The following is a 25,914-nucleotide window of genomic DNA, read 5'->3' as shown; positions in this document are numbered from 1 at the left end:
ACCTGGAAAAGCTTTACAAGGAATTCTAGACACAAAAGAACAGAGTTAAGCATGGCATTTTGATAGCAGCATTTTTTAGGGTGGGCTACATTTGCTAGAAGGAAGCAGAGGCATGATTCTTTTAAGAGAAGATTTCCTGGCAAAACGGTAGCAGCAAAAACTGTGCAGCTCCTTTAAGAAGGCTTTCTGGTTTGTGCTCATAGCACAAACAGCTCTGATTCTTTTGGGAGGTCCATCTATGGAGTACTTAAATGGGGTTTGTGAGCAGCATTTTAAAAAGTGCTGAATTGCTTGAGATAGATCCACTGTATATCTGGAACTGGGGCAGTGTGCACGGCTCCCAGAGGCAGTAAACAGACCTCCACCATGTTGGACAATAGACAAAGCAGCCTTGGTCCTAGCCACACCCACTTAGCATTTTTTTCAAAAGAGCATTCCTAGTCAAAAGATAATTACAGATATATGTATAAATACAAATCCATATGGAAAAGACCTCTAAATGTTAATTACCTAGGTTACAGAATAAGCTTTCAGAAAATTAGGACGCAAAAGGCACAAATTAGGAGAGACTGGTTACAGACTCTTAATGACTTCCAAAGATTGTTAGGAGACATTTCCAGTCTACGACCAGCTGTTGGGATAACACCTAATCTAATAGTTCATTTAAACAAAATCTTAAATGGTGATAAAGATTTGAATAGTCCCAGAATATTAACAGCTGAAGCAGAAAAGAAACTGACAATGATTGAGGAAAAATTACAGGAGGCTCATGTGGATAGGGTCAACCCGAATCTTAGTTGCATCCTAGTCATGTTGCCTTCCAGAATTTCTCCTACAGGGATTTTAATGCAGAGGGAAGTCATTATTTTAGAATGGATATTTATACCTCATAAACCAAGTAAAAATTAAAAACTTATGTGGGAAAAGTCTCTGAATTAATTTAAAAGGTAAACTGAGACTTCGTCAACTAGCAGGTGTAGACCCAGCAGAAATTATAGTGCCTTTTACTACTGAGGAAATAAAAAAGTTATGAGAAGACAATGAACCATGGCAAAGAGCTTGTGCTAATTTTTTAGGAGAAATTAATAGTAATTATCCCAAAAGTGATAGACTTAATCTCGTAAAGAGAACTTCTTGGATTCTTCCTCGAATTGTATGTGATGCACCAATAACTGGAGCCCATACGTTTTATACTGATGCAAATAAATCAGGGAAAGCAGGTTATAAATCAGAAGAATTGAGTAAGGTGGAACAAGGCCCCTATATTCTGTCTAAAAGGCAGAATTATATGCCATTCTTATGGTGCTAAGGGATTTTAAAGAACCTCTTAATATAGTTACAGATTCACAATATGCAGAAAGAGTTATCTTGCATATTGAAACTGCTGAATTTATACAAGATGACACAGAGTTTACCTCATTGTTTATCCAGGTACAAGACATAATCAGGAATAGGCTTTGTCCGATGTACATAACACACATCCGGTCCCATACAGGACTGCCTGATCCTCTAGCACAAGGTAACGCTGAAATTGATCAATATTGATTGGAATCATGTTGCAGATCTCGGAATTTCATTAAAAAAACATCACGTCAATAGTAAAGGCTTAAAGAAAGAGTTTTCCATTACACGGCAACAAGCTAAGGACATTGTAAGGAGATGTCCTACTTTTTCTCTTTATAATCAAACACCATTGACTGCAGGGAGTAACCCAAAGGGTACTCAGAGGAATGAAATCTGGTAGATGGATGTGTTCCACTTTATGGAATTTGGAAAATTAAAATATGTACACCACACCATAGCCACGTATTCAGGTTTTCAATGGGCAACCGCCCTGAGCTCAGAAAAGGCTGATTTGGTAATCACACATTTATTGAAAGTTATGGCTATCATGGGTATACCTGCACAAATAAAGACAGAAAATGGTCCAGCATATGTATCCAAGAAAATGAAATGCTTTTTTGCTTATTATAATATAAAACACAATACAGGTATACCAAATAATCCTACAGGTCAGGCAGTTATAGAAAGATCAAATTGTACTATAAAGGGAAAATACCCCCAGAAATAGATTGCATAATGCTTTATTAACCTTGAATTTTCTTAATGCTAACAAGAAAGGAACAACAGTGGCAGAAAGACATTGGATAATGGAAAAGTCTGCTGAACTAAATCAACCAGTATATTTCAAAGATGTGCTGACCTCTCAATGGAAGCCAGGAGATGTGCTACATTGGGGAAGGGGTTTTGCTCTTATTTCCACAGAAGAAGAAAAATTGTGAATACCATCAAAATTAATAAAGGTTCAATTTGAAGAGGAGAAACCTCTTGGAAAGGAGAAATGACAGCTAATCCACAATGATCGTAATCATACAGGTGGTAAGAAAAATGTATAGAATGGGGGCAGAGTTCTATTCTTATCTCCACAGGAAAACATTCATCTTTGAAAAATTCAAGGGACCCTGGATGTTTGAATACTGACAGATGGAAAAATAACTACCCAATAGGGACTATCAAGAAAACTGAATAGATTCTGTGAGTATGGAGCTCTGGAATATACTAAATCATATTTCTAAATTTATAGAGCTGGTTTTGGAGTTGGACTCTGGCTCAGTCCCTCTCTAATTCCAAGTCTGTTGTTAAAAGAAAAGCCAGAGTTTCTGGAGTTTCTGTCTCATGTCAAGAGCCATGATATGGGACAGAAAGAAATATGAGTTTAGAAAACTTCTTTGCTTTTCTTCATATCTATCATATCTTTCATTGAATATATCTATCATGCCTTCCATTGAATATATATGTCTGTATATGTCTATATGATTACTGTTTAAGTTTTCCACAATGAACAATGGGTTTTTCCTGCAGTGACATTTGAAGTTTCCAGAAAGAAGATGGGGCCCCATAACAACAACTCCACTGTAGTGAGCTGCTTTGTGCCGCACCTTAAAGATGGTGCTGGCCTCTGCCTTCCACCCCCCGAATGGTGAGGGCTCTTGGTTGTAAATAACTCCATACATGGCTAAGGCCAAGGATCTGGCTTGTCCAGGACAGTGATCTGTAAGTTTTTTCCCTTTGAATAAATAATCATTCTATTAATCATAATTCCAAACTGGTGTGGGATTGTTTGTGACTTACACCTTCAAACCCAAAATAATCACACAGAAACTATATTAATTATAATACTGTTTGGCCAAAAACTTAGGAATATTTCTAGCTAGCTCTTATATCTTAAATTAACCCATTTCTCTTATACTGTGTATTACCATGAGGCTCGTGGTTTACTGGCACGGTCCCGGGATGCTACTGTTCCCTTTGGCAGCTACATGGTGTCTATCTGACTCTGCCTTCTTTTCCCTTTATCTCTGCTTGGAGTTCCTGTCTTGCTCTATTCTGCACTGCAATAGGCCCAAATCAGATTAATTATTAACCAATGGAAACAAAACATATTTACAGCATACAAAGGGGAATTCCACATCACTTCCCCTTGTCTGCCTAAATAAAAAGGAAGATTTTAACTTTAACATAGTAACATTACATAAACAAGACAGTTACCAAGCAAGAATTATTGCTTCAAGTGTATCTCCATTCAATATGATCCTGGCCCTGGGTTTGTCATATTTGGCCTTTATTGCATTGAGATATATTCTTTCCAGAGCTCTTTTTTGTTTGTTCGATTTTTGAGACAGGATCTCACTATGCAGCTCTGGCTGGCCTGGAACTTGCTTATCAGACTTCCAGGATGACTTCAACTTAGAGAGAGCCCCCTGAGTGCTAGATTTAAGTCATGTCCTATCACGTCTGGCTCTCTACAGGGCTTTTATCTTAAGGGATATTGGCTATTGCTGTGCTGGGCTTGGGTTGAAGCACCAGATGGAGCTGGGGTGAGGGCTTTATTTGTGGAAGGAATAGATGTTTCAGGTAGGTCTTGCGAGGGTGGGGTTCACGTGCAAGGGGAAAGTGAGGTGCTCTATTTGTGGAGAGAGTGATTTTTTTTCAAGTAGGTCCTCAGATGGCAGGTAGGGTTTCTGGTGTAGCCGTGACTGTCCTAGAACTCTGTAGATCAGGCTAGCCTTGAACTCAGAGATCCACCTGCTACTTTCTCCCAGTTCCTGGGATTATGGGCAAGTCACAAAACTGGGCTTGGTTTTTTTTTTCCTTTGAGCGGAGGAGTGGCAGGACCATGTTCCGCTACATATTCCAGGCTGGTTTACACTTTGTAACCCAGGCTGACCTCAAATTTTCAGCAATTCTCTTTCCAGTCTCCCCAGTGTTGCTGGTATTACAAGTATATGCGATCATGGTCACTGGACATTTTATGATTATGAGAAGCTAGTAGATATCAAATTGACATAGATTATTTTCTGTCTGGGAAACACCCAGATTTAGAAATATTACTGAGCATGTCTAATCATCCCTAGCATGGGCTTGCGGAGCAGGAGCAGGGTGAAGAACAAAGAGCTAAGCTTTGGATACTGGCAGAATGGGACTCCCTAGCCCTTCCCTTAGCACCCATGGCATCTCAGTGAGAAGGAAGTCTATCTAAGAATTGCTGTCTAATTTAGAGGGAATGTTCCAGAGTGGAGTTGTAAGCTTCTGTGGCCGGACTCAAGCTTTGGTGATGGCTTCAGCTGGCTACAGTACAGGTGTGGCTTAAAGGAGACCACTGTGAACTCATCAAGTCTGAATTTTATTTCACACAGAAGCAGAGTGATGAAGGGACATTCTTCCATGTTACATGTATCCCATGATTCTTCTGTTCCGTCCACTTGGGGTCGTGCTGGGGCTATTGTGCCAAGTGTGAAGATTCTGCCTTACTCCCAGGCGCTGACTCTGTCCCCAAGAGTCTGCCCTTGTACTCGCAGGTGTTTGTAAGCCTCTGTAAGTATAACAAAACTCTGTTAATTTGAAGTTCATGCTCAATATTTGCAAAACAATGAACTGCTTGACAAGGTGAGAAGGTTTCCTGGTGCCACTGGTTCTTTATTTTAAAATGGAGACAATATTGAAATGAAAGAAACACTCGGAGCTCAATGCTTCCAGTAGACACCAGCAGCAGCAATGAGTGCACTCACAGCATGGCGTGGTTGTGAAAGCCGCATCCTTACTTTCCCTTCCTACTCTTGACTTTATTCCTGTCTGTAGATATTTTGCTTTTTCTAAATCCTAGGTTTACAGCAACTCTGCAGTATGGAAATCCCTTGATACCATTTGTTCAGTGGTGTGGGAATCCCTTCCCATCTCTTTCACATTTCGGTGATTCCTTCTTTGAAAGAAGAGAGGTGGCAACTTGCACGAAAGCATGATTTCGTGAATATGATCCACCTCCACTTTCACCACCTGTGAGAGGAGACAGGCGAAGCCAGGGTCCAAGCCAGATCTAGCCGTGAGGATCAGGATGGAAAGGGGAAGCTCTGATTTGACCTGCTCTCGATGCTGTACAAACTGCCTTCACTTTTCTGTAAAAGAAAAATAGCAGCACTGCCTCCCAGGGCCCTAAGGACTGGTGAGAGTGTGCAAGACATTTGCTTTGCAGTGTCTGGGACAAGGGATATAGTGATGTAATTCACTTTGGAGCCTCACAGCTTTTCAAATCCTTTTCTTTGTCCTGTTTTTGTTGGTGGTGGTGCTGTGGTTGTTGTTTTTAGAGACAGGGTTTCTCTGTTTAACAGCTCTAGCTGTCCTGGAACTCACTTTGGAGACCAGGCTGGCCTCAAATTCACAGATATGTCTGCCTCTGCCTCTTGAGTGCTGGGATTAAAGGCATGAGCCACCATGGCCTGGCTAGCATTTCAAATCTTAGTGTCCCGTCTTTGACAACTAACAAATCACTATTCGCTTGGGGCACTCTGCAAAGACTTGAAAGGATGATGTAGAGTCACGCCTTACAGACATGAATCATGTGTCTGAGCCCCTTGAAGACCTATTAAAACACAGGGTAGATCAGCATAGAAATGTATAACTTCTTACTATTTTAAAAAAGATACCCCCTCTCCCCAGTTTATTTTCAGTAATGATTCATTTTGAATACCCAGATAGGACTTTTTGCAATCATAGGCAGAATTGACCCCCAAGCTGACCGCAATTTAGCTCCTACCACATGTATCTCTTCGCACTTGACAGTCTGTTGGACTTTGTTCTCCCACGGTCTTATGTATACATCAGCGTTACAGCTGAGACCGTCCTGATGAGGAAAGCAGAAGCCAAGAGGAAAATGGTTAGTCATGAGGCCCATGAGCAATGAAGTTTAAACATCATCCATGCCCCCTGCTACTCACACCAGAGGACTTGACCTCACAATCTGGTCCCAGTTCCATGTTATCGGCCTTTAAACAGTTGGTTTCTCTGGCTATGAACTCAATAAAATACCTCATTCCAGCCACCACCTGTAAAGTTAATTAGAACAATGTTGACAGAGGTTTCTGTCCCAGCCAGCCCCCCCCAGCCATTCAATCTCAAAGAAATACAGAGAAGTCTACATTAATCATAAACTGGTTGGCCTATTAGCTCAGGTTTCTTATTGCTTAATTCTTACATCTTAACCCATCATTCTTGTCTGTGTTAGCCACGTGGCTTGGTACCTTCCATCAGCAAGGTATTCTCATCTGTGTCCTCTGTGTCTGGATGATGACAGCAGACAGCAGACTGAGCTTTCCTCTTCCCAGATTTCTTCTGTTCTTTTTGTTCCACCTCTACTTCCTGCCTGGTCATCCCGCCTATACTTCCTGCCTGGCTACTGGCCAATCAGCATTTTAGTAAGCAGGTACAAGAAACAAATCTTTATAGGTTAAAACCAAGATAAGTGTTTAATAAGGATTAGTGTAACAAATCCTTTTACTATGATGAGTTAAAAGTTAGAACCTTGACATTTTAATTATGCACTGATCATTTTAATAGTCATATTTCCCAAGCTACCAATATCTGATACAGACTTTAGGTTTGTATGCATATCTAGGATTTCTTGACATTGACTGGGTAGATTCCTTTACTATGTACAAGAAAAGCTGGCTACAGTGTTTACTTTCATCCAAACATATCAATTTTAAGGCTCAAGAGCTGCAAACTGCGTTCACCAGGGACTCAGAACTTAAGTTACAATACAATCCGAGGTATGGAAGAGCAATCTCAAAATACTGTCTTTAAACAATTTTTGTTGCCTTGCTGCCAAATACTGAATCAGTAAATTCTTACCTAGATTAATATGCAATTAGGAAAATATTTAGATTATCTATTGCTTCTCATTATTTTTATTATTATTATTATTATTATTATTATTAATTTGTTTTTTTGAGTCAGGGTTTCTCCATGAAACTGTCCTGGCTGTTCTGGAACTCGCTTTGTAGTCCAGATTTGCCTCAAACTCACAGAGATCCAACTGCCTCTGCCTCCACTAAGTGCTGGCATTAAAGGCATGTACACCACCACTTGGCAGTGTGGGTGCTCTTGCAAGTACATCTGCGCAACACACAGGTTCAGTAGTGTCCTCAGAGCTCAGAAGAGGACATCTGGAGTTACTTAAGTCTCTGCCTAAGTTGGGCTTCATTTAATCATTCCCATATTGTTGGTCCTGTTATTATTATCAGTGCGCATGTGGTGGGGTGGGGTGGGTGTGTGCGTGCCATGGCATGTGTGTGAAAGTCAGAGGACAACTCCGCAGAATCGAATCTTTCCTTGCACCCATGTGAGTTCCAGGGATGGGATTCAGGCTGTCTGTCGGGCGGGTATAGAAAGTGCCTTTGCCATCTGAGCCACCACACTCACCTGGACAGTGTGACATTTTACCACATCTTTTGCTCTTATAATGGAAACGAAAATTACTCTGGCTATGTATGAAGCCTCTTGTTTCAGATGCCTAGGAAATCCAACTACTAAGCCAAAAGGTGGGCATTTTCTTACTAGATTACAAAGGTCTCATCGGCTTCTTTAACAGTTTGGCTCTGTCTTGATTACCTTATATGTAGGGAAGGCAGCTCGAGACTCTAGAGTAGGAATCTGTCCTTGCACAATACAATTATACACTACTAGCCCTGTTAGAGGGTCTGGCTTTTTAAATCCACCTACTCATTTTACAGATGGTGCCACAAAGGCTGAGATTTTCATAACCACACAGAGTCACCAAGGATAGAGGCTGTTTTATAGCTGATCCCAGATGATAGGGTGTGAAAGTGGAGCTGAGGTCCTAGAGGTATAGACATGAGGATATTCATGGCAAAGGGAGAGGAGGGAGAAAGAACAAGGCCATGTGAGAGTGATGAGCTTTTAATGACTGATTATCGATGTGACTGAGTCAAAGGGGTTTAGTATTTCTTCCCCCCCCCCCACACCTCCATCCCCCCTCTGTGTGTGTGTATGCACACGTGTGCATGTGTGCATATGTGTTTATTAAATCAGATCGTGCTATGTCGTCCAAGCTGACCTATAACTTGTAGCAATCCTTCTGCTTCAGCTTCTGAGAGCTTGGACTATGGTTGTGCACAACACCTGACACCTATGTTCTTATGAGACAAGAGCCTGCAAAGACTGAAAGTAAAAGCCTTGCTCTTTCTCCCCAGGACCTTGCTAACTGTGCAGTGGTTTCCAGTGTTTGTACAGTAAAAGCCTTGCTCTTTCTCCCCAGGACCTTGATAACTCTACAGTGGTTTCCAGGGTTTCTCCAGATTCTTGGAGTCTGAAAGTCATTTGTCACACTTTGCCTAATTTGAGCTTCGCCCCAGACATTTTCAGATAGAAAGCAGAGCTTTTGCTTTGTTTTGTTTTGCTTTGTGTTTTTCAACACGGGGTTTCTTTGTGTAGCCCTTGCTGTCCTGGAATTAGCTCTGTAAACCAGGTTGGCCTCAAACTCAGAGATATGCCTACCTCTACCTCCTGAGTGCTGGGATTAAAGGCATGTGATATCACCTTCTGACAAACAGAACTTTAAAGATACTTGTCTGAGACCCTCAAGCACAGAGCAGAGTTGGGAGTTGAAATTTAAACCATGAAATCCTATTACTAAGTACAGTTTCCCCAACCACAGTGAAGACCAGGAATCAAATTAGTAATCGATCTGCACGTAGACTTCACCCTCCCATCTTTGTGTCCGTTTACAGACCTGGGATGTCACTTTTTTCACTTTGTCGATCTTGAAATAAGAAATATGGTTATTCTCCAAGTTAACCTTTTTGATGGCATGACCGAGAGGTTCTGTCAACTCCGGGCTATCTACAGGTATGGTACTTGGGCATCCAGGGCACTTTGCAGGAAGTGGGTGTGTCAAAAACTTTCCTGAAAAAAGAAAAAATAGATTTAAGGTCAGTAGGTATACCCAAAGAGTAGTCTAGCCTGGCTCCTGCCACACAGAGGCCCAGCGCCCTCATTTTCACAAGGTGGGAAGTGAGCAGAGCAGAGTTAAGGAATGGAGGTCCATGAGACACTCACTTCTTCCTCTCTTCTTCGTACTCTTTGCAGCTCAGATGCTTAGGGAAGCAAGCCTTTGACCATGTTGAGACATATGTTCCACTTGTTTTGCTCCCCTCCCACTCCAGACAGATTCTGATGTGTCCCAATGTTGTGAAATATTAATTTAAGATGTGTTACATTTGTTTATGCTGTGACGCAAAGATGTGTTGCAGTCTTTTATGTTACATGTATGTAACTCTGTGAAGCTCTGATCCTTTGATACTTTGACTGTCTAAAACATGTGATTGTCTTATAAAGAGCTGAATGGTCAATCGCAAGGCAGGAGGAAGGATAGGCAGGACTGGCAGGCAGAGTGAATAAAAGGGAAGAAAAATCTGGGAGGAGAGAAGAAGGCGCAGGAGAGATCAAGAAGTGAGAAAAGAAGGGACAAGCCACCCAGTCAGCCATGGAGGAAGAGTGAAAGTAAGATACAGAAGTAAGAAAAGGAAAAGAGCCAGCAGCAAAAGATGGGATAATTTAAGTTAAGGAAAGCTGGCTAGAAGCAAGCCAAGCTAAGGCCAGGCATTTATAAGAAAGAATAAGACTCTGTGTGTGATTTATTTGGGGCTGGGTGGCAGGCCCCGCAAAGAGCCAAAAGAATCAGAGAGTAAGAAACAACCAACTACCTTTGGTGCCCAATGTGAGGTTAGAGTGAAAGAAAATTCATCATCCCAAACCAGCCTGGAAGTCTGTATGGAACAAAAACTGGCCTAGAGCTTCTGCTCCCCTGCTCCAGTTTCCCGAGTGATGTGACTACAGGGGTGCGCCACCGCATCCAGCTTAAAATTTTGCATCTTCAGTGTAAACTTGGGAGAAACGTGTAACTTAGAGGAAGGCAGTGGTGAACGTAAAGGAATGAATGAATAAGCCTCCAACGCGGCTGCAGTGGACAGCGGTGTCTTGGTGCTTCTCGTCATGACCTGTGCACAGCGGTGCCTCCTGCTATGACATGTGCAGAACTGTTTGTAACTGTGAGAGAAGTTAGCTCTCTTTTGAGAAATGCCAATTTAGCCATAAGCTTTTCACAGACAACCTCCCATCCTAACATGCTGGGAAACCCATCTTTATCTGGAGGGATTCCACTGTGTATGGCTTAAAATGAGTCCTCTCCAACTCAAAACACCACATTTAAGAACAATTTGTAGAAAAGGAAAGGAAAGCCAGCTGGCATTGCCCCTGAAGATGGCCTTGGCCCGGAGAGTACACACTGTTCCTTCTGTCACTGGTTTGCCTTGGCCATTTATAGACAGGGTGCAGCTGGGTAAGAATGCAGGCCCCATTGCTTCCCCCTGGCCCCCTATGTGCTTTCTCACCTGAATAGATGTTACAGTTCTGGGAGAAGTCAGAAATTTTTTGATCGATATCCACAAAGGCAATATCTCTACACTTCCAAACATCCTAGTGGTTCAAAATCAGAAATTAAAATCAATTTTGAAAACAAACAACTAATAAAAATCAAAGACAGTATGCTTGCTTAACAAATTCTTGCATAGGGAAAAGGGGAGAAAAAAAGAAGCTGAGAGCAAAAGAAAATCAGAAGCAATTGAGAGTATCTATGGCTACAAATAAACACGGGAGGCAGGAAATAACAATATTCACTACATGGTGAACGTGTAAGTGAGTGGGTTACTCTCTCTCTCTCTCTCTCTCTCTCTCTCTCTCTCTCTCTCCCTTTCTCTCTCCCCCGCCCAGGTGTGTGTGTGTGTGTGTGTTGCTGTGTGTTCACAAGTATGGGAAGATGAATCTCTTGACACTGGAGTTAAAGAAGTTTATAAACTTCCTGATGTGGGATGGGGGTGCTGGAAATCAAACTCAGGTCCTCTATAAGAGCAGGGCTTCCTTATAATCGTTGAGCCACCTCTCCAGACTCTGTACCTTAGCTTATGAGAAGGGTCTCTCGCTGAGCCTGGAGGAATAAATTGTGTGAATATGAAATAAGATATAGAGACAGATAGGATGTCTAGACATAAAATATAAATTTTTCCATTTAAAACATTGAAAGTTATAGAATTAGCTGTTGTTAATTAAAATTCACCATGCTATGCAATCTTCACTGCTTCATTGAAAAATAATTTTACTCCAACAGAAATTCTAATTAAGTAAGCAATAGACAAGCATCCTACCCTTTTTTTTGGCCCCTCTGATTGTTCATCTACTTCCTGTCTTTATGAATTTGCTTACCTTATATATTACGTATAAATGACTTCATACAATATTTATGCTTCCGTGTCTGACTTACTTCATTTATCCCATGCTTCAGGATTCACACATGTTGTAGGTGTATCATCCTTTGGTGTATGTATACAGTGTGTTATTCATCCATTCACCTGTTGTCCTGGTTAATTTTTTATTAGCTAGATGCAAACGAGAATCACGTGGCAAGAGGGAGCCTCAACTGGGAAAACACCTCCATCAGATTGGCTTGTTGTCAAGTCTGTGGAACATCTTTTTCTTTCTTTTTTTAAATTTTATTTTGTATGTGCAAGTGTTTTGCCTACATGCATGTGTCTACCATGTGCCTGGTGACCGTTGAGGCCTTGAGAGGGAATCAGAAACCCTAGAACTGAAGTTCCAGAAGGTTTTGGCTCAGTCGAGAATGCAAACTGTGTCCTCTGGAAAACAATAAGTGCTCTTAAGTGCTGAGCCATTTTACCAAACCCAGCATTTTCTTAATTAATGATTGACATAACTGGTCCCAGCCCACTGTGGATGGTCCTGCCCCATGGGAAGGCGCTCCTCGGAGGTACAAGAATCAACCTGGTCAGCAAACCAGTAAGCAGCTCTGTGTTTCAGTTCATACCTCCAGGCTGTTGTTTGAGTTCTTGTCTTGGCTTCCTTCAGTAAGAGTCTGTGACTTGTGATCAAATAAAGCCTTCCCTTCCCAAGTTGTTTTTGGTCAGTATTTTATCACAGCAACACAACTGAGTAGGACCCCTGTTGAAGGGCACGTGGGTCGTTTATACTTTTGGGTTCTCTGAGTAGTGCTGCTGGGAACATGACTTTCTCTGTTTGAGCTTTTTTTTGAGTTCCTTTGGGGAGACATTTAGAAGTGTAGTTGCAAGGACATCTACTAATTTTCTGCTTAGTGTAGCTTGATTCATTTGTTTGTATTTTAGATGTGCATGCCTTCATCTGTGTGCATGCACATGCACGTGTTTCCACACAAATTCAGAATCCAAAGGTTGATGTCAGAGGCCTTTCGTAGTTCCTCTCTACCTTATTGGTTGAGATGGAGTCTCTCACTGACCCTGGAGCTCTCCCGTTCAGCTAGGGCCAGTGAGTGCCAAGATGTCATCCCCAGAGGCTAGAATCCCAGAATGTGTTAACTAACATGAAAGTAGAATTGAGAAGATGAAGAAACAGTAAGGGAAGAGCTGAAGTAAGGAGCTGGGTCTAGAGGAGCCTGTGGAACACTGAGCACATGACGTCAGAGGAGACAAGGAGAGGATGGCAGCCCAAGCCCCGGGCCTCATCCCTGGCGAAGGTAAATACTCAGTGTGACGTGTGCAGAGTCTCTGCCCAGCAGTGTGGGGCCCAGAGATCCTCTGTGACCATGGATGTGAACTACCAAACCATATCTCAGTTTTAGGGACAGTCTTCCCACAGGGTTGACAGTCCCGTCATGCCGTTAACAAAATATTAAAGACAGTCATTCAACTTTTGCCTACTTACTCCATCCTCAAGGGATTTGCACACTGGAGATAAAAATAGAAATTGCTTCGTTGAACAATTAGTTTGCACAACTGAGTAGGTGATTTCATATTTCAGTCCAGCCACCACCTGAAATGATTTTAGGTTGAGTGAGTACTTGAAGTTCATCATGAACATTAATCACAGTGAGCAAAAGTTATGAACATCATTAAACATTGAATTGGATTGAGTAAGTGTTCAAAGAATACACACCATCATTGCTACCAGGCAAAGGGATCACTGAGTAAAAATTAAGAATCTTTGCACACATGTGCACACACACAACACACACACACACACTCCCATGTAACTGCAAATTACACACAAACACTCCAATGTAATTGTAAATTTTATATATACATATATAAACACACACATATATACATATTTACATTATATTTCTTGAAATAAAATCCCCACAATCATTCCTTCTCCAGGTTTCTAAGAGGGCACGTTTCCCCTGGCTTTGTGAAAACAATAGAATTGTCTATACAGGAGGAGTGAGAAATGGGAATGACCTTTCCTGGTGAGTCTACTGGTCTACAGTCACCAGGGAGTGAAATTCTCCTGCTTTGTTCTTGACAGGCCCCACAGAGACTGCCAACTCCATGCTGAATACACAGGATCCCCATGGTGAGCACCATCCCCATGCTGACCACCACCCTTCCCTATGCTGACCACAAACTCCATGTTGACCACCTTCTCAATACTGACCACATACCGCCCTCATGCTGACCTCTGTCCACGGACACAGATGGGTAAAATACAAATCTCCCACAGTGGCAAGTTAAACTGAACGCAGAGAATGAAACAGAAACAGAGGTAGGCAGATCTCTGTGATTTTGAGGCCCCAGCCCCGTTTACATAGTGAGCTCCATGACAATCAGGGTTTTATAGAGACACCCTGCCTCAAACAAAGAAACACACAAAAACCCAAATACATAGATAGATAAATAATCAGATGACTATGGGATAGATAGCTATTTACACTTCACCACCATGAGCAAGTGTGAAGTATAATTTACCCAGGAAGTCATGTCCACCTTCTTAGGACCAATTTAATACTTTAGTATTTAATTAATGACAGCAAGATAGTAATACAGATTTTTAAAACCCTAAAACCAGAATGACAATTTTATGGATTTTTCATGAAATAAAAATAAACTATTTGTTACAAACAAACCCATGGGAAGAAGATGTGCGTCACCCTTCCCTTTGTATGGGTCACTCTGCTCACTTGGGCCCTAGAGAAAGCCCCTTGTTTTAAGAGCTATTCTCGTGAAAATGCATAGGGACACTCCAGTACCATAAAGCATGAGGCCAGACAGATTCCTCCTGGCAGGGGGAACAGCAGAAACCACACAGGTTTATTTTATGTGACAAGATGCTAATCTAACAAATTTTTAACTATATCATGTCGTGAAAAACTGAAAAAACAAACCTGTCTCTGGGCTGCTTTTACTTCTTTAAGAACAAAGAAGTGTGGGTACGTGGTGTGGACGTTGAAATGCTTCACTGCGTGTTTCAGAACAGACTCCAGTTCAGGGCTATCAGGCGGTATGGGGTGTACACAACCCTTACAGGAGTACTGGGCTGTCAATACGGGTCCATTATCTTGACAAAGAGCAAACAAAGAGACAGCATTAACAATTGAAAACATCTCTCATATACTCTGTCCCCAACCCAAGCCATTTAAAAGCTCCTGATAACTGACTTTCCAGTTACTCCCATAGGAGTTAAACATGATGAGAGGCTAGGACTCCTGTGTAGTCAGAGGGAAAGTGGAAAATAGAAAGAATAGTTTTTATGTTATTTTTTTATTTAACTTCTTAGAGATGGGTCTCGTATGCCCATGTCTAAGAAGTATTGGTCTGGAACTATGTGTAGCTAAGGATGGCCTGGGAAGTCTAATCCTCCTTCCTCTACTTTTCTCTGCAGGCCTCTGTGTTGTCTGAGTTTCTGTCCTGCCCAGTTCCTGCAATTGTTAAGTCCCAAAGAAATGACACAGAGATCTACATTAATTATAAACTGATTGACCCATTAGCTCAGACTTCTTATTAATTCTTACAACTTACATTAGCTCATTATTCTTATCTATGTTAGCCACATGGTTCAATAACTTTTTCAGCAAGGGAGTCATATCTAGATTCTTCTGTGGCAGGCTCACAACTGCAGAAAAAGCTTCCTTCTTCCCAGAATACTTCTGTTCTCATTTACCCACCTCTACTTCCTGTGTGGTTGTCCCACCTATACTTCTTCCCACCTGGCTACTGACCAATCAGAGTTTATTTAAAATAGAGTTGACATAACACAATTGTTGCACACTACTTCCCCCTCTTTTTTTTTAATAAAGGAAGATATCCATAGTCCATTTTTTGGGACTATGGGTGTCGTTTTCCAGGCTACTTCCTGCTGCTTGGGGGCACTTATCTTATGGAGACCTAAAGAAAATTTAGAATTATGATCAAGTCCTGACTGGAGTATCATGTGAAGCTTAATCATCTCAGGCAGCATCTTGAATCTGTTCTGGATGTAGAACTCTGACATCTGGGCCATCTGTTCCTACCAGAGATTTCTCAAGTGCCCTTCCTTGATCAAACCTAATTTTTCTTAACTCAGAATGAATCCACAGCCTATCATTTTCTGTGAAAACAAAAGAAAAATCTCTTCTCCAAAGTAACATACCTTTTGACTTCAATTTTGAAGTCAAAGTATTTTCAAAATACCTATCTTAGGTTAATTCAGCAACATTATAAACAAATATCTTTTAGCAGCAGTTGTTCCTTCCTCAGCACTCAAACAATTAAAATTGAACATAATAACATACAGTATCCAGACTTTCTGTGTTTTTTTCATCTATACGTGGCTTTATTTTAACCTCGATTTTTTTTGTTTTTATTTTTAATTTTTTGCTATTTGAGACAGAATTTCTCTGTGTCAAATTTTGTACTGGAGTTTACTCTGTCCAACAGGCTGTCCTTAAACACACACAGAACTGTCTGCCTCCCAAGTGCTGGCATTAAAGGTGTGTGCCACCATACCTTCAATTCACAGAGATAGGTCTGCCTCTGCCTCCCAAGCATTGGGATTAAAGGTGTGTGCCACTATGCTTTGAACTCACAGAGGTCTACCTGCCACTGTCTTCCAAGTGTTGGAACTAAAGGTGTGTGCCACCATACCTAACTACTTCCTTTTTTATTTTAAGGACTTTAACCTTTTTATTTACTCTCCCAAGCTTGCATGTGTTTTTAACACACTGTAAACCATTTAGAGGTTTTCTTTATCTTTGAATCTCTCTTTACTGTATATATCTCTCTCTTTTTCTGACCACATGAGTCTTTAATTTGCTAAGCAATATGGAGAGGATTAAAGCCCATGGCTTTGATGGCTGGATCCAGCCCATTACTTAGCTTTCTGAGATTCCAGCCTTATGGCGGAGGTAACGGCCATAGCCATGTATAATGCCCCAAATCTATGATGTTTCAAGGTCCCTGCCACCAAGCAAGCTGCAACAGTGTGCTCACAAACCACACTCAAATGCTCTGTAGCAGACCTCCTGCCTGAAGGAGTCAGACTTTGAACAGGCAGAACAGCCCAGAAAGCGGATTTTAAAATGTTGTGGCTTTTTTCCTACTATGGCTAAAAACCAAAAAGCATGCAGACAGCTTTTCATCAACACCATTTAAGTGTTTTGTGGCCTCTTAAAAGATCTGCAAAGTTTTACAACTAAAACTGAGTCAGGAAGCCTCTCTTAAATGAGAGCACTTGCCTCTAGCTAGCTGAGCCCCCCTGGGAAAATGCTACCATCAATGAGTCGTGCTTAACTCTATTCTTTGCTGTCTAAAATTACTTCCCAAGCTCTATAAGGCTTTATGTGTATGCATTTGCCCCATGTTGGGTGCCATTTGTTGTCTGAGTTTTCTGTCCTGCCCGGTTCCCACAGTCATTAAGTTCCAAAGAAATCACACAGAGTCCTACATTAGTTATAAACTGATTGGCCCATTAGCCCAGGATTCTTATTGACTCTTATAACTTATATTAGCCCATTATTCTTATCTATGTTAGCCACACGGCTTGATACCTTTTTCAGTGAGGCAGTCATATCTTCATTCTTCTGTGGCAGGCTCACAACTACAAAAAAAAGCTTCCTTCTTCCCAGAATACTCCTGTTCTCATTGAACCACCTCTACTTCCTGTGTGGTTGTCCCACCTATACTTCCTGCCTGGTTACTGACCAATCAGCATTAATTTAAAATATAATTGACAGAATACAATTGTTCCATCTCTCATATACACCGCCCAAACCCAAACCATTTAGAAACTCCTGATAACTGACTTTCCAGTTACTCCCATAGGAGTTAAACATGATGAGAGTCTAGGACTCCTGTATAGTCAGATGGAAAGTGAAGAATGTTAAGAATAGTTTTTTATGTTATATTTCTATTTAACTTCTTAGACATGGGTCTCATATACCCCAGTCTTGGTCTGAAACTATGTGTAGCTAAGGATGACCTGGGAAGTCTGATCCTTCTTCCTCTACTTTTCTGTGAAGGACTCTGTGTCTGCTTTCTGAGGTGATGGGGATTGAACCCAGGCATTGAGGCATACGTACTATTGTCAGAAAAAGGTCCAGGAACAGAGTTGTGTGAGGAGAATTCTGGGTGTCACTGAGAACACTCCAAGAAACAAGACAAGGGTCTTGTGACCTCAGTTGCTTCAAAACACAGAATTGTTCTTGGAATGTATTTTGAGCTCCACCCAGGTGTAAAAAATACAAGCAAATTTACTGTTTATTCCTGTTAGTTAATTAAATATTGAAATTCTCCCTGGTATGCCTCTATGGAGAAACACATGAGTGCCACAGTGTGGCTTGTCCTTGTGACTGTATACAGCATGTGCTCATGGAAACTTTACTGATGGAGCCTTTCTCTTTTCTACTGATTTTTTCTAAAAAAAAATTATTTATTTATCATGCATACCATTTTCTGGCTGTATGTATGCCGAGAAGAGGGCACCAGATCTCATTGCATATGACTGTGAGCTGAGGATTGAACATACGACCTCTGGAAGAACAACCAGAGCTCTGAACATCTGAGCCATGTCTCAAGGTCCTGGTGTGATCTTTCTTAACCCTCAGGGTATAAGTCATCTGAGGCTCTGAATGAAGTTGGTTATTACAGAAGACTTTAGTCTGCCTCACTTATCAGCTCCATGCTCACAGATTCCACCGCCTCCAGGATGGTGACACTAGCTGAGCTACATCATTAGGCCTTTATTTTAATGATCACAATAATATATTAACTCACCATTTTATAAAAGGGAAACATTAAATATATCATAATCTTTTGTGATAATTAAGCTCCTTTTTGCTTTCTTCCATTTATTTCCTGTCATTAATCCTGACAAAGTCAACTTGATCTTTGGGTAGAGAAAAATTCTGCCAAACAGATTTTTCTTTCCATTTTTTTTAATGTCATACATCATCTAAAACAAATCATTGGCAGGTAGAAAGTGAATGGCTGTGAGCTGGCAGGAAGGCACTCTTCTCCATGTTCATATGATTAGTGGGGTAGTTTGGATGCAAATGGTCCCCACATAAGAAAGTGACACTCTTAGGAGTTTGGGCTTTGCTGGAGTAGGTGTGGCCTTGCTGGAGGAAGTGCTTCACTGTGGGGACAGGCTTTGAGGTTTCCTAAGCTCATGGTGCCCTCCAGGGTCACAGTCCATGTCCTGCTGCCTACTGCTCAAGATGTAGCCAGCACCATATCCATCTGCACACTGCGTGCCCCTGCCATAATGATAATGGACTGAGCCCCTGAACTGTAACTGAGCCTGCACAAAATAAATGGTTTCCTTTATAAGAATTGTCGTGGTCATGGTGTCTCATCAGTAACAGAAACTCCAACTAAGACAACCAGCATAAAAGGCAAGAGGTTTTCTTGTTAGTCAGCCCAAGAGGGGCCTTTTCTTGGAGTCCATCTGCCCCTGCTATCACATGCCAGGTGCTGAACTAGGGTGTAGGGACACACTAAGTGTCACTTCCATGGAGGAATGACAACCAGGTAGAACAGAGAGAGTGTAGACATAGCATTTCATGGAGGTTGGCAGGAGCAAGGAAAACCAGGAGGCTAAAATGGGATCAGAAAGGATGTCTATGAAAATCCTGAAGATGCATGAGCTGGAAGGAAGAAGCTGGCAAGAGGTGTCGGCATGCTGTGTGGGGGCAGGAGAGCTGTAATTGTTGAATGAGGTAATACATCATCCATATGAGGTAATTAATACATGTAAAGTCCCTAGATCCACAGCAGCACCTAAGTGTTCGGTGAGCGTGAGCTCTCGCTGGCATCTGGTGTCTACGTCTGAGGAGCCCAGACATTGCGTCTTTCATCATCTCATTTTCTAGCACACCAGTTCTGTGAAGTGTGCAGTCCTGCTCTCTCCCTTCCGAGACAAGGAAAACAGGAAGTGAAGATGATAAAAACCTGGACTGATTTCAGGTCAGAGCCGACCTCAAAGCCCACAATCTCCTCCCTGTAGGGGGCACTGTGGGACTGGAGGCAAGTTCAAGCCTCCTCATCCTCTGTCAGCCAGCCTCCACCCACACTGTCCCTGCTGACACAACACAGGAGGAGTTAGGATAGGTCTGAGGGGGTGATTGACACAGCCTGACCCAATCCAAAAACCTGGGTAGGGCTACTCTGCCCACACATCTGCCACAGTCCTAACACTACAGATGGCATTGCCATTGTCACCGTCTGCAAAGGCAAAGTAGTCTGGTCTGGGTTGTGTTCCTGGTACAGACACACAATTAATACCCACGGCAGGCTCCTACCTGCTGCCACCACTAGGAAAGGCTGTCTGATGTATCACCCACCTGGAGTAATATTGCAAGTCTGGGTAACTACGTAGAATATATTTGTTTCACTCTTCCCCACTGTTGCTGTACATTCTCCAGTGGCCTAAAAGAAAAGAAAGAGGCCATTTGTTCTAGTCTTTCTTTCTCATGGATGCATCTTGCTAGTACTGTTTGTTGTTCATTGTGATTTAACGGGGTTTTTTTCTAATAGTTTTTTCTTAAAAAAACTATTTTATGTACATGAATGTTTTGCCTGTATGTATCCTGGTGCCTGTAGAGGCCCAAGGACAGAGTCAGATCCCATGGAACTAGAGTCATAGATGTATATGGAATCCATCTTGGAACTAGGATCCCAACCCAGGTCTGCAAGAGCTCTTAACCACTGACCCATCTCTCCAGTCCTCTACCAAAGTTTAGACATGAGAATGAATATTTAGTGACTGCTCCCACAGGCCACTGATCTCCAAGGGTCAGAGAGAGGCAGAGTAAGGCATCTGAACTTGAGCCCCGAAGTGGAGTCCTAGAGGCTTCTCTGTCTCCAAGATGGACACTGTGCCTCAGGAAGACAGGATAAGCCTCCTCCTTGATGTCCGTTTTAGTGTCAGTGCGTTCATGCTCTCTACATAATCTTTGGTTTAAACCTCTTAGAATATCCCACTTCCGTTCTGCTGCGTGCCATCCCTCTGCCCTGGTGCCTCTCAATGCCTCCGTTTTCCCACCTTGTAGAGATACACCACATGCACGTAACAGGTCATTGTGAGGAGTAAACGTGCTAACAGGCAGAAGGAGCCCAGTGAAGCAGCACACAGTTGGTGCTTCCATGGCGGCTGTCCACGCATGGTGCTGAACTGTGCTTTTTGTCTTGTTCTTCAGCCTTATCCACTGTACTGAGTGTCAGGAGCTATCATGTGAGGTTAGAACTCACCCCGATGCCTCCCTGCAGCTATAAGAGATTCTGCAGGGCACAGCTGCCAGACAGGCTCAGTGAGGGGCAGAGCCAACACGGCAATCCTGGTCTCCTAATCTGGAGTGCCATGTGCTCTTTTACAACCATGGAGGACCACAGTGTGAGCACACTCGGGAGGATGCTGACATCCCATCTAGGAGAGGAGTCCAAGCTTATGAGAATTATCTGCTTCTCAGGAGGATGACTGCCCGCCATCCCCTCTCACCAGTGCAAGGCATCCATCAGCTGCTAGATCTGTAGTGTCTTTAAGATGCCTACTGTCAACAGGATCCTTTGTTTAGTTTATCTCGTTTCAGCCTCCTCCAGCCAGGGAGACCAAGGTTGTCTCGTTTTAATAGTTTAAAGCACCTACAGAGAAAGGCCAAGTGGCTTCCTATCACCAGGAGGCAAAGTCAAGATTTGTACTTAGGCCCAGTATAGCTGAAGTTCCTGTAATTTTCTTCACTAGACCTTGGACTCAGCCCAAATGCCTATCTGTTGTCTCTGTGGGATTTGACACACAAGCTTTGGTTGGTTATTAGGACCATTTTCTCATGAGAGGACAATAGGACTGTTTAATGATTGGCATGTTCCTGGTTTTCTGTCCTCTCAAGAAATCAGACAGAATGAGGCTAAATTTCCTATATAGTAGTATTTTTTTTAGATTTATTTATTTATTATGTACACAACATTCCTTCCATGTATGCTTGCAGGCCAGAAGAGGGCACCAGATCTCATTACAGATGGTTGTGAGCCACCATGTGGTTGTTGGGAATTGAACTCAGGACCTCTGGAAGAGCAGTCAGTGCTCTTAACCTCTGAGCCATCTCTCCAGCCCCCTATAGTAGTATTTTATGTGCATCCTTCATAAACAAACTCAGTAATAGAAAGAATGCCCTTGTAATTAAGAAAGTCTGTCGCTGTTGAGTGGGCAAGGAAGTTGGTGTGTATACACAAGGGAAGAATTCTAAAGAATTAAATCTTGTCACTTACAACACGAAAGGGACTGGAAACGAGCAGGTTAGTGAAAGCATCAGGCACAGGACAGTAAGGCCAGCAAAGGGTGATGTCACAGAAGCTAGGAGCAGAACACTGGAGGCTGGGACAGGACAGGGCAAGAATACTGAGTGACAGTTTGATAGGAGCAGAGTGAATACAGACAAGGATTTTAAATTGTTCTTGCAGAACGGCTGGAAGGATTTTGAATTTTGTCACCGTAAAGGACTGATGACTGCCTGAGGAGACAGGTACCCGGCTTTAAACAAACCCATGGGGATCAAATCCTCAGATGTACCCTACCATGTGTACAAGTTTTATGTTTGATCTATCAGTTTGACACTCATTTAAATGTTACAGAGCCCCGAGGGTTCCACGCAGCAGGCTGGGGACTTTGGAATGAAGAGCAGACTCACGGCTTCCTCGGCGTCCTTGTAGTCACAGTCCTGCCAGGTGAGGCCACTCTGAACAGGGCAGTTGCCCTCCTTGATCTGATACTTGAAGGAGTAAAATGTGTCAGAACCAACCTGAGGAAAGCAAGGGTAACACTGTAGTCATTCAGTGGACTCGGCAGCCAATATGTGGGAGTTGATGCATTACGAATACCTGTCCTTCTCAGGCTCAAGGAGCATTGTTTCTTCAAATATAAACGTTTACATTTGCATAAATACTTCTTGGAAGAATGCTCAAAATATATTTATATTTTTAACGATTCCAAAGCAGCATCTATAATATTAGCCCTGCCCTCTTTTTGTGAAACCTAGTTTACATGTACATATCTGGATCTTTAAATGTCTGGTCGAAGGTGGGCATAGTGCGAAGCCTGTAATCTGGGTACCACACTTGGGGAGCTGAGACAGGAGGGCCTTGGGTTCAAGGCCAGCAGAGCTATGTAAGGAGGCCGTGCCTCAAAAACCCCAAAGGCCAGGGTCCAGCTTGGAGCTTGGGTGACATGTACCCTGGGCTGGACCCCCAGTGTCCGGGAGGGGAAGCCGACTACAGGGACATTGTAGAACAAACTCCCGTGTACCCATCCATCATCCAATGGAGACAGCAGTGCACAGTGGCCCAGAGCGTCGGGGGTGGGGGTGGGGGAATGTGAGCTGTGCTGTAGCGAGAAATAAAGGCTTCGTTTTACCTTCGAAAACAAACAAGTCTACGTCCATTAGGGTTTCTTTTTATTCTCATGTCAAATTATTGGATTTTCTCCTGCTGCAGGAACTTGACCAATCCAAAGAAGAGTCTTTAAAAGTAAAATTTATTATATTGTATATTTTTAAAAGCTTCTACATTTTTTTAAAAGTTTTAAATGTGTGTGAGTATTTCGCTGAATATATGTACATATACTACATGTGTTTCTGGTACCTATTGTGGCCAAAAGAGGTACCAGATCCTGAGTTATAGATGGTTCTGAATGACCATGGGTTCTGGGAACTGAACCAAGGTCTTCTACTAGAGTAGTCAGTGCCCTGAACCAACGACCACCTCTCTAGTCTGTGAACTCTGTCTGTCTGTCTGTCTATCTATCTACCTATCTATCTATCCATTCATCTCTCATCTATCTATCTATCCATTCCTCTATCATCTATCTATCTATTATCTATCTATCTATCTGTCTGTCTGTCTGTCTGTCTGTCTGTCTGTCTATCTATTTTTTCCGATTATTGATATGGATCAATCTACTCTGGATAGTGGAAGTCTGAGTGTCGGCCCGCAGGCCAGCAGAGGGCGCTGATAGACGGTACTGAACTACTTTCGGTGGCCGGAAATTGAACTTGGGACCTCTGGCAGAGCAGGCAGTGCTCTTAACCTCTGAGCGATCTCTCCGGATGTTCCTATCTATCTATTTTATATATATCAATCTCTATCTACCTATCTATCATCTATCTATCTAATCTAATCTAATCTATCAATCTTTATCTATCTACCTACCTATCGATCTATCAATCATCTATCTATCTAATCTATCCATCTCTATCTATCTACCTACCTATCTATCATCTTTCTGTTATTAATCTATCTATCTATCTATCTATTTATCTATCTATCTATCTATCTATCTATCTTGCTTTTTTCGAGACAGGTTTTCTCTTTGTAACAGCCCTAACTGTACTGAAACTTGCTCCACCTGCCTCTGCCTTTTGAGTGCTGGGATTAAAGACATGCACACCATTGCCCGGCTTTCACCCAGCTATTTTTAAAACTCTTGATGATTTTGTTTTTCTCTGATTTGTGAATCCTGCCTGCATTTGCCTCCTGCCTGAGTGGACTAAGGCAGAAATGAAAGCATAGTCAAATCTAGCCGAAACCGACTGGAGAAGTAGCTGGTGAAGCCCTTGCCTACCTAGCATGTCCTGGGTTTGAATCTCTGGCACCACATAAACCTCGCATGGAGGCACATGCCTATAATCAAAGCACTTGGAGATGCAGGCAGGAAGATGAAAAGTTTACGTCTATCAGCAGCACCATAGCAAGCTCGTGGTCAGTCTGAGGCTGCCTGACACCCTGCCTCAACCTCCCTGCATCCTCCAAGACTGAAGAAAACTAATGTATACATTGTTATAAACCTCGAAGAATCAGCTACACACACTTGGTGGTATTCCCTAGGTCGAAGGCAACTATGACAACTCTCTTCCTGTTCCCTTGATTCAGCCCCATGCACAATTCTCACTTAAGACTGGGAGGTCATTGAGTTCACAGACCCAAGGCTGATTAAGTTGCTGGATTGCCCTGTGCCTTATTCTTTTCAAACATCTCCACCTGCTGCTGTTTCTGTCTTCCCGGGACACGGCTCTTAGGGTCATCCAGGAAGCCACTCTTGCTTACCTAAGGATGGGCCACCTCCCGTCCTCTCCTCCCATGCCAGAGAGCACGAATTACAAGTGATCTCGGGTTTAAGCCGTCACTCACCATTTTAGTGCCCTCCATCACTCGGTACAACACAAACTGGTTGCCAGATTGGTTCCCAGCGTTGTACTTCTTCAGAGCAGCGTCCACAGCATGAAACACATCCTCATCATTGCAGTCGATTTTCTGGGTGGTTTCTTCCTCTGCTAAACTTAGGAGCAGCCTGGAGCAGAGGAACAGTATAGTAATTAGCTTCATGATTCAAGTTTCCCTCTAGAATCAGAGGGGTGGTTTTGACGAGAACTGGAAGCTAACTCAGCAACTGGTCTTAGCAGCCTGTCTGTTCTGTCCAGTCCTCCTTTCTCCCTGCCTGACCACTGGGACCCTATTTGGATTCCTGCAGTCACAAGCTGTTTGGCCTCTTCCCAGAGAACAAACAGGACTCGGCTAGCTGTCCAAGCAGGTTTCAGGCTGGAACATTGCAACACAGGGGTTGTTGACTTGCATCTTTGAAAAGAATGTGGGAAGGCAGAGCCCATTTCCAAAACATTGCACAACATTGTGCAGTGAATTAGAGCAGAAACCAATAAAAGAGGAGCTAAAAGCAACAACAAGTTCCGTTAGCCTGTTGCGACGTTACTGGGCCAATTACAACGGTTTCTATGTTTGTGAACATGAGGACAATGTACAAACCTACACAGCATTAGTTATGAAATGCCGGTGTGTTCAGAAGCAGGTTAACGGGATGTCAGTGTGTACAGAAGCAGGCTAACGGGAATTGATGTGTACAGAAGCATACTAACAGAATGTCGGCATGTTCAGAAGCAGGCTAAGTTGAATGTGAAAGCAAAAAGATTCTACAGTTAGAAGGTTTATATAAATTATATGTATTGTAATTTTTGTGGACGTCAGAATGAGATGTTCTACACAGAGCTAAAGATAAGCCTAAGTGTCATGTCATAATTATACAAGGCTGGCAAAGTCATGGATATTAATAACAAAAAGAAAATTTCAGTTCTTTAGCTGCATGAGTAAAGAGTCTAGCAGTGACCCTAATTAGTTCAGGAATGTAAACTTTTGTACAAAAGCATCAATTATGGGCAGATTGTGTAGGAAGACATGTGCTCCTGGTTGGTACGTTATCAAC

The 25,914-nt window shown here is 42.4% G+C and overlaps 1 protein-coding gene across 1 annotated transcript; it reads right to left on the bottom strand.

Annotated features, from left to right (window-relative positions):
• Positions 1-4,663: 4,663 nt before the first annotated feature.
• Positions 4,664-25,223, bottom strand: LOC125412930 (T-kininogen 2-like). Its single transcript, XM_087901974.1, has 10 exons — positions 24,831-25,223; positions 22,337-22,447; positions 19,997-20,081; positions 14,564-14,736; positions 13,105-13,212; positions 10,746-10,830; positions 9,086-9,258; positions 6,273-6,380; positions 6,092-6,178; positions 4,664-4,873 (listed from the first exon to the last, which is right to left on the bottom strand). Exons 1-10 carry the CDS (start codon positions 25,023-25,025, stop codon positions 4,781-4,783), a joined length of 1,218 nt encoding a protein of 405 aa, XP_087758100.1. The 5' UTR covers positions 25,026-25,223; the 3' UTR covers positions 4,664-4,780.
• Positions 25,224-25,914: the final 691 nt, after the last annotated feature.

This window comes from Myodes glareolus, chromosome 2 (assembly GCF_982192425.1).
Source record: "Myodes glareolus chromosome 2, mMyoGla1.1, whole genome shotgun sequence".
Taxonomy (NCBI): domain Eukaryota; kingdom Metazoa; phylum Chordata; class Mammalia; order Rodentia; family Cricetidae; genus Myodes; species Myodes glareolus.
Note: the sequence above shows the minus strand (reverse complement) of the source record. Positions and strands in the feature narration are given on the sequence as shown.